This window comes from Aegilops tauschii, chromosome 6 (assembly GCF_002575655.3).
Source record: "Aegilops tauschii subsp. strangulata cultivar AL8/78 chromosome 6, Aet v6.0, whole genome shotgun sequence".
Lineage (NCBI taxonomy): Eukaryota > Viridiplantae > Streptophyta > Magnoliopsida > Poales > Poaceae > Aegilops > Aegilops tauschii.
The window spans coordinates 341,818,437-341,833,513 of NC_053040.3; the positions used below are offsets into that span (position 1 = coordinate 341,818,437).

At 46.8% G+C, this 15,077-nt stretch overlaps 1 protein-coding gene across 1 annotated transcript; it reads right to left on the minus strand.

The window, feature by feature from the left end:
* Positions 1-2,395: 2,395 nt before the first annotated feature.
* On the minus strand, positions 2,396-6,368 carry LOC123494514 (uncharacterized). The gene is made up of 3 exons (XM_073502030.1): positions 6,039-6,368; positions 2,543-4,767; positions 2,396-2,441 (listed from the first exon to the last, which is right to left on the minus strand). Exons 2-3 carry the CDS (start codon positions 4,333-4,335, stop codon positions 2,396-2,398), a joined length of 1,839 nt encoding a protein of 612 aa, XP_073358131.1. The 5' UTR covers positions 4,336-4,767; positions 6,039-6,368.
* Between the last annotated feature and the right edge of the window lie 8,709 nt (positions 6,369-15,077).

Sequence of the window (15,077 nt, forward strand, 5' to 3'; positions counted from 1 at the left end):
ACCATCTTTCAACACCTGCCATGACAAACAGTAAACGAAATTAGTACGACATAAAAAAAAGACCGACATGAATAATAATATGTGTATCACTTAAGTGTATCATCATCAAGTTCAACATAAAAAAATTTAATACCTGACACTACTAATAATCTCGATCAGTATCATCAATAAATGCATAATCATCATCATCACTATAATCAATGACGGGCTCATAGGGTTCAGTGGCATCAACATGTGGAAGGCCACCTTGACGTAATCGGTCAAGCAATGACAGGTCATCCGCAGCAGTAACCTCTTCTTGTTCCGGCTCTTCTTGTTCCTCCTCTGGGGTGATGTCGGATTCACTGTCGCTGTCTACTTCAATGTTTTGGGGTGAAGTATAGCGGTTCTTGAAATGCTTTTTGGAAAGACGTGTCTCTTGGAAGAATTCTCCTTCATATGTGTCTGGGTTAATGTGAGGTTCATAATCCTCTTCCTTTGGGGGAGATAGTCTAGCACGTGGCGGCACTTCATAAACGACATCCCAACCTTTCAGATTTGGATTAGTTTGGCAGGCCCACGGTAGATAGAATGCCCCGACATCCCAACCTTGAGGTCGTCGAACACCAAACTTCGCAGCGATGAAACAACTGCACATTTAAAACTACCCGATCAACACAATTATATATGATGTTTTTCATAACAAAATCAAAAAATATATGACCTAACTAATAATTCACAAATATATGACCCCGTCGGCCTCTGGAAGGCCAAAGAACACCTTTTCGGGAGGTGTCGGGGGTCGGGGTGTCGTGTCGGTGTCAGGGTGCCGTGTCGGGGTCGGGGTCTCGGGGTCGGGGTGTCGGGTCGGGGTGCCGGGTCGGGGTCGGGGTCGGGGTGTCGGGTCAGGCTCGGGGTCGGGGTGTCGGGGTCGGGGTCGGGGTGTCGGGGTCGGGGGGTCGTGTCGGGGTGCCGGGTCGGGGTCGGGGTGCCGTGTCGGTGTCGGGGTGCCGTGTCGGGGTCGGGGTCTCGGGGTCGGGGTCTCGGGGTCGGGGTCGGGGTGCCGGGTCGGGGTCGGGGTGCCGGGTGCCGGGTCGGGGTCGGGGTCGGGGTCGGGGTGCCGGGTCGGGGTCGGGGTGCCGTGTCGGTGTCGGGGTCGGGGTGTCGGGTCAGGCTCGTGGTCGGGGTGTCGGGGTCGGGGTCGGGGTCGGGGTGTCGGGGTCGGGGTCTAGGGGTCGGGGTGTCGTGTCGGGGTGCCGGGTCGGGGTCTAGGGGTCGGGGTGTCGTGTCGGGGTGCCGTGTCGGGTCGGGGTTTTTTCCTCTTTTTTCCTTTTCTTCTTCTTCCTCTTCTTCCTTTTCTTCCTTTTCTTCCTTTTTTTCCTTCTTCTTCTTCTTCTTCCTCCTTCCCTTTTTCCTCTTCTTCTTCTCCTCCTCTCCTCTTTTTTCTTCTTCTTCTTCCTCTTCTTCTTTTTTCTTCTCCTCCTCCTCTTCTTCTTCTTCCTTTCCTTTTTCCTCTTCTTCTTCTCCTCCTCTCCTCTTTTTTTCTTCTTCTTCTTCTTTCCTCAAACTAAACTAAACATAAAACTAAACCTAAATCTAAAACTAAAACTAAAACTAAATCTAAACTAAACATAAACCTAAAACTAAAAAAACAGAAAAAGGAAAAAACTAAATCTAAACCTAAAACTAAACTAAAACTAAACCCAAAACTAAAACTAAAACTAAATCTAAACTAAACATAAACCTAAAACTAAAAAAACAGAAAAAATGGAAAAAAAAAGAGGAGGTAGAGCTCACCTGGGGCAGGGCCGGTGGAGGAGGTGGCCGGTGAAGGAGGGGGGCGGGGCGGTGGAGGAGGTGGCCGGTGGAGGAGGGGGGCGGGGCGGCCTCGGGCGGCGGCGCCGGGCCCGGGGCGGTGGGGCGCGGGGGGGCTGGGGCGCCGGGGCGGCGGGGGGCGCGGGGGGGCCGGGGCGCCGGGGCGGCGGGGGCCCGGGGCGGTGGGGCGGCGGGGGGCCGGGGCGGTTGGGCGCGGGGGGGCCGGGGCGGCGGGGGCGACGGGGCGGGGGCCGGTGGGGCGCCGGGCGGCAGTGGCGACGGGACGGGGGGCCGGTGGTGCGGCGGGGTGGTGGGGCGACCGGGCGGCGGCGAGTGGTGGGGGCGGCGGCGCGCGTGTGAAGAGCAGGGAGAGAAACAGGGCGGGGTGGGGCGCGGCCATTAGATATGTTAAATCTTTGCCGTCCGCCCCCTTTGTCGTCCGCTTTTTTGCTCTTTGCCGTCTACTAGCACACGGCAAAGAGGGGGGCCGTTAAGTTTTTTTAAGCACTCGTCAGTGGGGCCCCCCTCCCTCTTTGCCGTCTGCTAGCAGACGGCAAAGAATCTTTGTTGTCAGCTAGCGGACGGCAAAGATTCTTTGCCATCAGCCAGTTCTTTGCAAAGAGCAAAAGCTGACGGCAAAGAACTGGCTGATGGCAAAGACTTTCTTTGCCATCAGCCAGTTCTTTGCCATCCGCTAGCTGACGGCAAAGATTCTTTGCCTTCTGCTAGCAGACGGCAAAGAGCTGGCAGATGGCAAAGTAGCTGATTCCAGTAGTGTAATGCCTCTTCTGGTAAATGTACGGCAAGGTGCACCATCACATCAAAGAAAGCAGGAGGGAAAATTTTCTCAAGCTTGCACAAAATTACAGGGATTTCTTTCTTCATTTCAGCCAACACATCCCTGTTAAGAGTTTTGCTGCACAGTTCCCTGAAAAACTTGCCCAACTCAGCTATTGCTTCATATATATCACTATCCAGAAATCCTCTCATGCTAGCAGGTAAGATTCTTTGCAAAAGAATGTGACAATCATGTGTTTTTAGGCCTTGGACCTTGGTTCCATCAGCACTTGTACATCTAGATATGTTGGAAGCAAACCCATCTGGAAACTTTAACTCCCGTAAAAATTGACAAAATGCAACCACTTGTTCTTTAGACAAGGTATACCGGGCCCGAGGCATCTCATATGAGTTTCCATCCTTCCTCAAATGCAACTCCTCTTTAATATTCAAATCTTGGAGATCAAGCCTAGCATTAAGTGTGTCCTTCGTCTTCCCCTCCATGTTGAGAATTGTCCCAATGAGGTTTTCACAAATGTTTTTCTCGATATGCATGACATCAAGATTATGTCTCAGCTTCAATTTATCCCAATAATCCAAATCCCACAAACAAACCCTCTGACTCCAAATTGGCACATGAGCCTTCTTGCTGCCCAAGTCAGAACGGTTTCTTTTCCTGTTTTCTTCTTGTCGCCCAGGTCTAACCTTCTCCAATTCTGCTTGTAGCTCTTCCTTTGAGAATTTACCTGGCTCATCATTGCGTTCACGGAGACCAACAAATTCATTGTTTCTTCGCAAACGATGTCCCTTTGGAAGGAAACGATAATGCCCAATATACCCAATTTTGTGCCTTAGGCCATAGGAAAGAGGGTGTTTGTCACAATGAATACATGCAGCATAGCCTCTTGTGGTACACCCTAAAAGAGTGCTCAGAGCTGGGTAATCGTGAATGCACCATAGAACTGCAGCATGAAGATCAAACATTTTTCCTTCACGAGCATCATATGTACGCACACCCTTCCAAAGCTCAAGTAAATCTTCTACAAGTGGCTGTAGGAAGACATCAAAGTGCTTGCCAGGTGATTTAGGACCTGGAATTAACAGAGCCATCATGAAATTTGACTGATCCATGCATGCCCAAGGTGGAAGGTTGTATGGCACAACAAATACAGGCCACATACTATAGGTTGTGTTAAAGTTTCCGAAAGGATTGAACCCATCAGTGGCAATGCCAAGCCTCATGTTTCTGGCATCTTCTGCAAATTTTGGATATTTTTTATCAAAATCTTGCCACGCATCACCGTCAGCTGGATGGCTCATTTCCTTCTCACTGGGTTGCCTCTTTAGCTTGTGCCACTGTGCTTCTTCTGATGCTTTTTTGGAAAGAAACGTCCTCTTCAGCCTAGGCACCAATGGAAAATGCCTCAGAACTTTCTGTGGTATCTTCTTTCTAGCAGGGTCTTTCCACCTTGGCATGCCACAAACTGGGCAGTTGTCATGCTTGGCATATTGCTTTCTGAACAAAACACAATTATTGATGCACACATGTATAGACTCATACCCAAGGCCTAATTCCTTTAGAAGATTCTTTGCATAGTCATAAGATTTTGGGAGTGTATTGGGTTGAGGGAATGCTTCAGCCAGTAGCTTCAAAATGTCAGTAAATGCACTATTTGTGATCCTATGGCATAACTTCAAATGAAGAAGATTCACCACAAATGAGAACCTTGAAAACTTGGTACAACCATGATAAAGGTGCCGCATTGCCTCTTTCCTCACGTTCTTCAAAAAGGACTCAGTCTTAGAAGGATTTGCATCATTGTTACCGTCTTCATTTTAAGTTTCCTTCTGATCTTGTTCTACTGTTGTGCGTAGGTCGCCAAACATCTCTTCAAATCGGTCAGCACCATTGTTACCATCCTCAGAGTCATGCACATCAACAGGATGCTCAATAACATCTGCATTGAAGCCTTCTCCATGATATATCCAGCGAGTATATGTACTTTCCATGCCATGCGTCAATATGTGCTTGTTCACAACAGCTTGATGCTAGTATTTGCGATTAAGGCATTCTCTACATGGGCATAGTATTTCTTCATCCTCGCTGAATTTTGCTTGAATTAAGTTCATAAACTCTTTGACACCATTGACGTACTCTCGAGAGAACAGTGTGCCACGAATCCAAGATCTATCCATCTGCATTATAGAAAAAAGACCAACTTAATCAAAGGTAAATAATCAATGAGGAAACATGTTTACTAGAAGTTCCCAGGAAACATGCTCTACAAAACATCAATTCACAGTAAGATACATGACCTACAAAAACAACTTGCACAGAGGAGGAAAAGCAAGTTCACTTACTGTTACATAATGTACAAAACCACAACACAAACGTATAGCAAAATTTACATGTTTATGAGTCTAGTACCAGGTGCATCACTTGCATAAAGTTATATAAAAGCGCATACTCCAATAGGCAGCAGCTCGGAAGAACATGGACTGATGCAAAAATGTCAAGCCACTATGGAGGGAGATGCAATTGGAGCAAAATAAGAATTCAGCTTCTGGATGAGCAGGGGCCGAAGGAGCTAGTTACCAAAATTCTAGCGCTACCTGACGAAAAGAAAATTAAGTGCATCACGGTGCTTTGGGTGTGGTGTGACACGAGAAATAAAAGGAACGCATGCGAGCTGCTGAGAAATACCACAACTGTAATCAAGCGAGTCAAGAGTGTAGTATAGGATATTATGTTGGTTGAGGAAAAGAAGGATACTACTAGACTGCTACAGGACAGATGGATTCCTCCAGGATATGATGTACTGAAGGTTAATATTGATTTGGCAATAAATGGGATCCTCTTCAAGGAGATTAAATATTTTGCTTGTTTAAAATTTAATTTCTTCCGCATTTCATATTGCCCGAGGGTATGTAATAAAGTCGCAGATGCTCTTGCGATGTATGGTGCAGTGTCAGGTTAATGGAATGAATATGGCTAAAAAAAGAACAAATTGTAGGTGTATTTCCGAAGCATACTCCAGTAGGTGTATTTCTGAAACTTCACAATCTGTCCATCTTACATGTAGATACGACTAACTGACTGGTAGTGTTATTATAAGCTACGACACAATTGCTCCATCTTACATGTAGATTAGTTCAAACCAATAAACTTTAATACGAATTGGCTAGTCTGTACTAACACACAATATTGGCGATCTGTGAGAAACTGAGAACATGGTGACTGCAAAGTACTTTTCCTATTCTATGGTCTATCAACACCACTGGAATCAGCAAGAGGAATTTGTTTTTGAACGACACCACTCGAATTTGCAGTACCCAAAAAGACATTCGGCTCAATAAATCAACTAGTACAATGGAATAACAATACCAAGGAGAAAACCATCTTATTTCTCTCTGTACGCTCAAGCGTTCAGAAACAGATCAAATTCATATTTTAATCTGAGACGTACCTAACTCGGCCGATGTTGAGGCGGGGCAACGAGGAGTGACTGTTGCAGAAACGGCGGCCGGTGGCTGACTCCTACGCACGAGACAATTGGTGGGCGGCGGTTGGCGATTGGCTCGTCAGCGCTGGCGGCGACTTGGACAGGATCTGGAAGATGGCGCCCACACTCCCAACTCACCGGATCTAAGAACCCTCACCCGGGCAGTCGGCGGCGGCGCCAGCGGCACCGACATCCGAGGGGGCAGTCGGCGGCGGCGCTGGCGGCACCGAGGGCCGAGGGGATTGAGCGGTTGTTTTCTTTTCGTTCTTCTGGTCTCAGGCTAATCGAGGAATATACACGAACTATTTTTTAATCCTCTTGTATTATCCAACTGACATGTAGGCGACACAAGACGATGCACGCCACATCAGCGTAAGTGGTAATCCATGACGGTTTGACTTATATATATATATATATATAATAAAAACTAAGCCCGATCAGGCCCAATTGTTCAATCCCTGACGATTTGCGTGCCAGTTTCGGTCGGGCCTCATTACGGGGATGCCCAACGCAGGCCCATCCACGGCTCACTGATCGGTGACAGTTTCCATGACGGCAAATTGAGGACCGTCACAGACTGTGATGGATTACAAGACCGTCACCCAAAAACCGTCACAGATAAGCAGGTTTCTTGTGGTGCTTGGCCAATGAATACAGCTCATCAGAAACAGTGTTGTCACCCATGAGACGTGTTTGCAACCAATTGCCGAAAGTCCTGATGTGTTCACATGTAATCCAGTCGTCACACTGCTCCGGGTGTTTGGAGCGCAGAATATTCTTGTGTTCATTGACATACGTGGTCACCAAGGTAGAATTCTGTAGAACTGTGTAGTGTGCTTGAGGCCAAGAATGCCCGTCCCTACATATTATTGAGTCCGCTCCTAGCATGCCTTTTCCAGTCAGTCTCCCCTCATACCGCGATTGAGGGAGACCAATCTTCTTAAGGTCAGGAATGAATTCAACACAAAACCCAATGACCTCCTCTGTTTGATGGCCCGTGGAGATGCTTCCTTTTGGCCTAGCGCGGTTACAAACATATTTCTTTAAGACTCCCATGAACCTCTCAAAGGGGAACATATTGTGTAGAAATACAGGGCCTAGAATGAAGAATCTCATCGACTAGATGAACTAGGACGTGCGTCATGATATTGAAGAAGGATGGTGGGAACACCAGCTCGAAACTGACAAGACATTGCGCCAAATCACACCTTAATCTTGGTAAGATTTCTGGGTCAATCACCTTCTGAGAGATTGCATTAAGGAATGCACATAGCTTCACAATGGCTAATCTAATGTTTTCCGATAGAAGCCCCCTCAATGCAACCGGAAGAAGTTGCGTCACAATCACGTGGCAGTCGTGAGACTTTAGGTTCTCGAACTTTTTCTCTGCCATATTTATTATTCCCTTTATATTCGACGAGAAGCCAGACGGGACCTTCATACTGAGCAGGCATTCAAAGAAGATTTCCTTCTCTTCTTTGGTAAGAGCATAGCTGGCAGAACCTTCATACTGTTTTGGAGGCATGCCGTGTTTTTCGTGCACACGTTGCTGGTGCTCCCATGCCTCCGGTGTATCTTTTGTCTTCCCATACATGCACAACAAGCCTAGCAGGTTCACGCAAAGATTCTTCGTCACGTGCATCATGTCAATTGCAGAGTGGACCTCTAGGTCTTTCCAATAGGGTAGGTCCCAAAATATAGATTTCTTCTTCCACATGGGTGCGCGTCCCTCAGCGTCATTCGGAACAGATAGTCTGCCGGGACCCTTTCCAAAGATTACTTGTAAATCATTGACCATAGAAAGTATGTGATCACCAGTACGGACGGCGGGCTTCTTCCGGTGATCTGCCTCGCCTTTGAAATGCTTGCCTTTCTATCGACATGGATGGTTAGTCAGAAGAAATCCATGATGCCCCAGGTACACATTCTTCCTGCATTTCTCCAAATTATATACTTTCGATGTCATCTAAACAGTGTGTGCGTGCGTGGTATCCCTTGTTTGTCTGTCATGAAAGGTTACTGAGAGTAGGCCAATCATTCATGGTTACAAACAGCAACGCATGTAGGTCAAATTCCTGCTGGTCTTGCTCATCCCACACGCGTACACCGTTTCCATTCCACAACTGTAAAAGTTCTTCAACTAATGGCCTTAAGTACACATCATTTTCGTTGTCGGGTTGCTTAGGGCCTTGGATGAGAACTGGCATCATAATGAACATCCCCTTCATGCACAACCAAAGGAGGAAGGTTATAGATACATAGAGTCATGGGCCAGGTGCTATGGTTGCTGCTCTGCTCCCCAAAAGGATTAATGCCATCCGCGCTTAAACCAAACCATACGTTCCTTGCGTCACCTGCAAAGTCCCCCCACTTTCTCTAGATTTTTCTCCACTGCGACCCGTCAGCGGGTGCTCTCAACTTCCCGTGTTCTTACGGTCCTCTTTGTGCCACCGCATCAACTTGGCATGCTCTTTGTTTCTGAACAGACGTTTCAACCATGGTATTATAGGAGCATACCACATCACCTTGGCAGGAACCCTCTTCCTGGGGCGCTCGCCATCAACATCACCAGGGTCATCTCATATGATCTTATACCGCAATGCACCGCATACCGGGCATACGTTCAAATCCTCGTACGCACCACAATAGAGGATGCAGTCATTAGGGCATGCATGTATCTTCTGTACCTCCAATCCTAAAGGGCATAGAACCTTCTTTGCTCCGTACGTACTGTCGGGCAATTCATTTTCCTTTGGAAGCTTCTTCTTCAATATTTTCAGTAGCTTCTCAAATCCGTTGTCAGATACACCATTGTCTGCCTTCCACTGCAGCAATCCAGTCTGTTACCGAGCTTTGTGTTGCCATCTTTGCAATTGGGGTAGAACCCTTTTTTGTGATCCTCTAACATGTGATCGAACTTCAACTTCTCATTTTCACTTTTGCATTGTCTCTTTGCATCAACAATGACCCGGCGAAGATCATCATCGGGCACATCGTCTTGTTCCTCTTGATCTTCAGCTTCCCCTGTTGCAGCATCACCGTATTCAGGGGGCATATGTTGTCATCATCCTCTTCTTCTTTGTTGTCTTCCATCATAACCCCTCTTTCTCCGTGCTTGGTCCAAACATTATAGTATGGCATGAAACCCTTCTCAATCAGGTGGGTGTGAAGGATTTTCTGATTAGAGTAAGACTTTGTATTCCCACATCTAGGGCATGGACAACACATAAAAGCATTCTGCTTGTTTGCCTCAGCCACTTCCAGAAAATTATGCACGCCCTTAATGTACTCGGAGGTGCGTCTGTCACCGTACATCCATTGCCGATTCATCTATGTGCATTATATATAGGGATTTTTATTTCTGTGCCCCTGGTTCGTTAGTTGTACTCATTCATCCCCACTCTGTTAACTTTTGCTCACATTTCCCCACTCGCTTGCCCGAAACCCTCAAAACAGGTTACAACGGACGTTGTCGTCGGGTCAATGCCTTTGACCATTAACTCTGACGAGTGGGACCGTGTAGGGCCGAGTCCACCTTTGACCGTCTACCTGTATAGTCATATTCGTATGCTGACCGTACAGTGGTATTTGTATACGTGGGCGCATGCACCTGACCGCGGTCGTGGGGTAGCACGTGTCCATGGGACATGCCCAAAATGTCCCATCGTATAAAGAGGGGGAACCACCTCACGACGCATCGCCCCTACCATTCCCCCCAGGGTTTTCCCCCAAATCCACTCCCTTCCGCATCGTCTTTCTCTCCCCTACCGGTGTCGTCTCGCTCTCCTTCACTGCCTCCACCGCACGGTCTCGCTCTCCCCCACCGCATCCTCTTCCTCACATTCGCCTCCATCTGTCCGATGGCAGAAGCTCGTGGTGACGCCGGCGCAGCGGCCAGAGATGTAGTGAAGTTGCAGGGTGCGGTGACCGCGGATGTTGGCCGCATCCACGGCGGTGCGGGGAAACTCGCAACCGCTGTGGATGTGGAGAAGGAGGTGGCGGGCTCCGCCTCAGCGCTGCAGGAGCAGAAGGTGATGGCGTCGAGCGGCGTAGTCGATCCCGATACCCCCGATGCATAGCCTGGCGAGGAGCAGGAGGTATTTGCACTGGGTCACTTGCTTGTAGTTGTAATATTTAGGATATTAGCTTGTAGAGTTAGTTGCATTGGTTAGATTGTGATTCATACGGTAGTATAGATGATTAGAGTAGTTGGTTTGACGGATGGGTCGGGGTTTTCTGTATTGGGGGGATGGGGGTTTTTGTACTAGGGTTTGTTGGATAAATTCGTTGCAAAAATGCTAGATAGATCTGTATGAGAGATAGGGATCTCTGTGTTTCAATGCTACACAGATGTATGCTTATTATATTTGTTTTTAATGCGCACAGATTGAGTTTTTTAATGCTACAGACATGTAGGCTTATTAGATTGGGTCCCTATTAGATTTGTTTTTGAATGCTACTCAGATTGGGGTTTTGAATGTCATATGCCCAAATGGAATCCATTGATTAAGAAGTTATTTGATTCATTAGTATATAAATTTGTCCACTATATGTAGTTATATTAGCTTTGTTGTTCAATGTGTGTGCATGACAATGGAAAATGCAAATAGGATCATAGTATATTGGGAGTATATTAGCCCTATGATCAATGTGTCATGTGTGCATATCTAAATTTTCAATTAGCTTCTGTATTTACTAGTGATGGATGTAATTGTATATTCAGGAGGATGATGGTTGGAGGGAGAGAAAGCTGGCCCAGTACGACCCATACGATCCAGAGTTTAGTGACGACGAAGAATATGAGGTAACACTACTGCAGGATGCTGCTAACGCGACACTACGATTAGAGACCCTTCAATGAAATTGTGTGCGATGCCATAATCGCAAACGGTGGTGTAAAAAACCCATCAAAAAAGGTGCAAAACGTTTGCGATGGAGGATGAATCAAACACGGTTCAGATTTTAGTTGCGTGTGCGATGCAGGGCATACGGTTCAGCTCAATTAACCGTTTGCGATGAGGAGGAACAAAAGAAACGGGCAGCCAGATGAAGGTGTGTGCGATGTACAACATACGGTTCACTCGGATGAACTGTTTTTGATTAGGCAAAACAAAAGAAACGGTCAGACAGATAAAAGTGTGTGCGATATACGGCATGCGGTTCACTCGGATGAACTGTTTGCGTTGAGACATGAGAACAGAAACGGTTCAAATGAACAAGATGTGTGTGATACGAGGCAAACAGGTCTGTAATCTGAAACGTGTACGAAGACCGATAACAACACAGACGATTACTGCTAACAAGCCGTGTGTGTTGTGAGCAAACAATTGCTGGTATACAATTGTGAGTGATTGATGAAAACATCACCGACGGGTTCCATTGTTTAGTCCTTGTGCGATGTGATTTTCTTTGTCCGCACAACATCTACGCTCTGTCTATAGAGCATCAACATATATACTTAAAAAGACAGCATTGCATAACCAAATTAAGCATACAATTACACAAGTGACTACACACATAGCATTTCCACACACCAAAGAAAGCAATTACATCCATACTAAAGTAGGAGAAATGAGGATCTAATCATCTACTTATTGTTGCGACGATGCTTGCCATTGCTCTGCTTCCGGCTGGATCCCTGGCCGTTTTGGGGAAGGAGGGACTTCCTCATGTCAATGATCCGCATGTATATGTCGTAGCTCGTCTAAGCCTCCTTGGCCGCGTACACGACGTAAGCTTTGTTGAGTTTCTCCATCCAGGCCGAGTGCCAGGCACGCTTGTCCTTGTTGCACGAATCCTTCATGTCTCTGTAGTAGGGGTCGATGATGGCCTCGGCGAGGTGAACCAGTGAGTCCTTCTCATGCTCCTTGCTGCCCCTGATCTTGTATTGGCCCTGGATGTCGACAAGATTCTGGCAGGCGATGCCTGAATTCTCAAGCGCTTTTACATCGTTGGTGATGTCCACCATAGCGAACATGTAGTGGGGGGTGTTGACAAACCTGGCGAAACGCTCGAAAGGCCTTGTGGCCAGGCAGTAGTGGTAGACGAGGACGTGGTGACGCACGCACATCTGGGCGACGGTGACCTTGGGATGAGACCCGGCACGAGCGCGGGTGTACTCGAGGTCGAACCCGACCACCTTGTACTTCTCCTCGGCAAGCAACAGCTCCATGATGTGGATGGAGTGCTCCGCCCAGACCGGGTCGTTGGTGTACACCACCGACAGGTCCATGAACCTTTTGTGGGTGTCCACCACGGCACGCATGATGAATTGCCGCTCGTCGTCGGCAGCCGTTCGGAGCACCATTGGAGCCGCGCAGGATAACCTCCAAGAATTTCTCGTGGTGGGTGTGCTTCTTGCAATGGTGGAGCACGATCGAAAGGTTGAAGAGACACAAGGGTAGGTTACATGGCCGCTATAATAAATGGGGGCCAGCCGGCCTTTAATCGTCATGTCTTGTCACGACGTTCATAGGGATGATTCCACTGCACGCTTGACAACACCGCACCGCACGCGTGGGCTCGAAGAGGCGCCAAATGTATCATCGGTTAGCCTGTTCCCGCGCTACCGTGCTGTTTACCGTGCAAGCTTCCCGCCCGGCTAGTTTGACCACGCGTCGGCTAGAAGAGGGACGAATCGTGGGCGTTTATTGGCAAAAAGCTTTGTAAAAACGAACTGTGTGGAATGACTTCAGTCATAAGTTTACCCTTGGGTGATGAGGTCAAAGTTACACAGAAGGGTGATGATGGACACTCGAGTGTGATAATTAATTCTGCGCTCTACAGTGCACACGGAGGAAGAAACCAACTGTGTGCAATATTGTCGAAGATCACAGTCGAGTTAGCTACACAGATCATGTGCTGTGAGATCGACAAGGTAAACTGATTCAAGAATGGTTAATGAAATCTAAGACCATTGCATATTAAGGTCAAAATAGTGCTAGCAATATACGGGTCTCATACGATGCCATTTCAACGATTGTACCACAAAAGCTCGAAAGGTTACAAGGTTCAAATTCCAGAGTTATATGGCTCAAATTCAAAGATTACAAGGTTCAAACTGATATTGGAAATGAAATTCAGCTCACCAGCTATAAACACTCGCGCTGATGCGCTGAACATGGATATCAGAGAGGTTCAAACTAATATGACCGCTTCTAAGTGTGGCTTCGAAACCTCACAATTTTTGCAAAGGGGTCAGCCACTGAGAAGTCATGTATGGGGTTGACCCGATGACTTCCGATTACTCTGTCATCTGAAGTTCCAAAATGAAATTCAGCATTTTTGGAACCTACTCCATTTTGCCGCAGGCGCCGGCGCTGATCAACAAACCATTCATTTTTGCGAAATGAATGTAGGGCAAACCTCATTTCCTTCAGCACCCTTGCTCTGAGAACAAAGAACCTTGCGAATATAATCTCCGGTAAGGTCCCTCGGTAGGAGTTCAAAGTAATTTCTGAGAGATGCAGATCTAGGCATTCGACGTGATTGTTATATTGTATCACATTATCCTCCACTGGGCCTAATCTTATCTGCAAAATAAGAAAACGTGTGAGTGCCTACATGCAGTTTTGAACATTACTACATGCCTAGCTATTTGGTTTGCAGGATTTGTAAAATGCACTAACATGCCATCTTCGATCTGACATGATTAACATGGGAATTTGATTACATTCTACAAAAATGTAGCCTTCTTCACAAGAGGTTGGAGTGGATGAAAAGTTCCCTAAGAAAACTAGTACAGATGAATCCAAAGGAGAAATGCTTATTGAATGTAACCATATGGATCAAGCAACCAATATGGGGGGCATGTATGTACTGAAATCCTCCAAAAGAACCTTCAGAAATCGTAGTACATTGTCATTGTAAACTTGGAAAAAGGTGTCACAAATTGAACTCCCTTATGGTTAACATTTAACAGGAAAGGAACATCACCTCGATATATAGCTTCTCCAGGCACGGAAAGCATCTCAGGAAACTGACAACTTGCTCCAGGTCGGGCCCAACAGATTCTAGTGCCAAGACCTTCACTGCGCACAGTTTCGGGGTCAAGCTTGTCGGAATCATTTTCTGAATGACAGACGAACAAACATCTTCAAAATTAGAAATAATGTTAATTTGTAGAAGGAGAGGTAGAAGGCGGCTGTTGTACCTGAACGGGTGTGGATCCAAAAACAAGTTCGGAGTATTTGTCAGACGAGTAGCCCACCACTGTCAATTTCGGCGCAGAAATGACATTGATTCTTGTTGGACCTTCTTGATCAACTACAAGTAATCTCTCAAGTGCAGGTGTGTCCTGGATGTCCATACCGTGGTACAGATCTTGTGATGTCTTCCTGCCACACCAGCAACACACATAAATAGTCTGGAGAGTCATGGAGGTGATGTGGAAGGTACTCAACCAATTGATCGCTTGAAGACGAAGGTACTCGACTGCAGTACAGCCACGGAGCAGGCGCTCCATGTCACCCTTTGAGAGGCAGACGGCGACGAGCTCGAGGTGCTTCAGTCGTGGTAGAATAAGAGCGGGCGCGTCATTAATGATGTGTACATGGCTGCCTCGGATACGACCAAAAATATTGCAAAAATACATATTTTACAGGTGATTTCTACTAGCAATAATTTCATGAATTACTTTATGATAAAAAACAAAAGATACAACACATTGTTTATTATGTGCAGAATTATGGAGTATTTCTACAAGCCGCGGGTCAAGATGCGGATATTATTCATCGGACAATATAATCTACAACATTGTGCACACAATATGCAATGAGTACACATGCATGCATAGGCTTGTGTATTTCTATGGATGGGTCAACCGTGCATGCATCCAAATGGGCCCATGGCCATGCATGCATTGTATACGTGCATGGGAATTCAAGTGGACCGGGCCACATATGTATTGCATACATCTTATACACGCATGGGAAGTGGGCTAGGTCAGGTCACGTGGCTACAGCCCAACTGCTACCCGACGCTACACAATCATCCGAAGACACG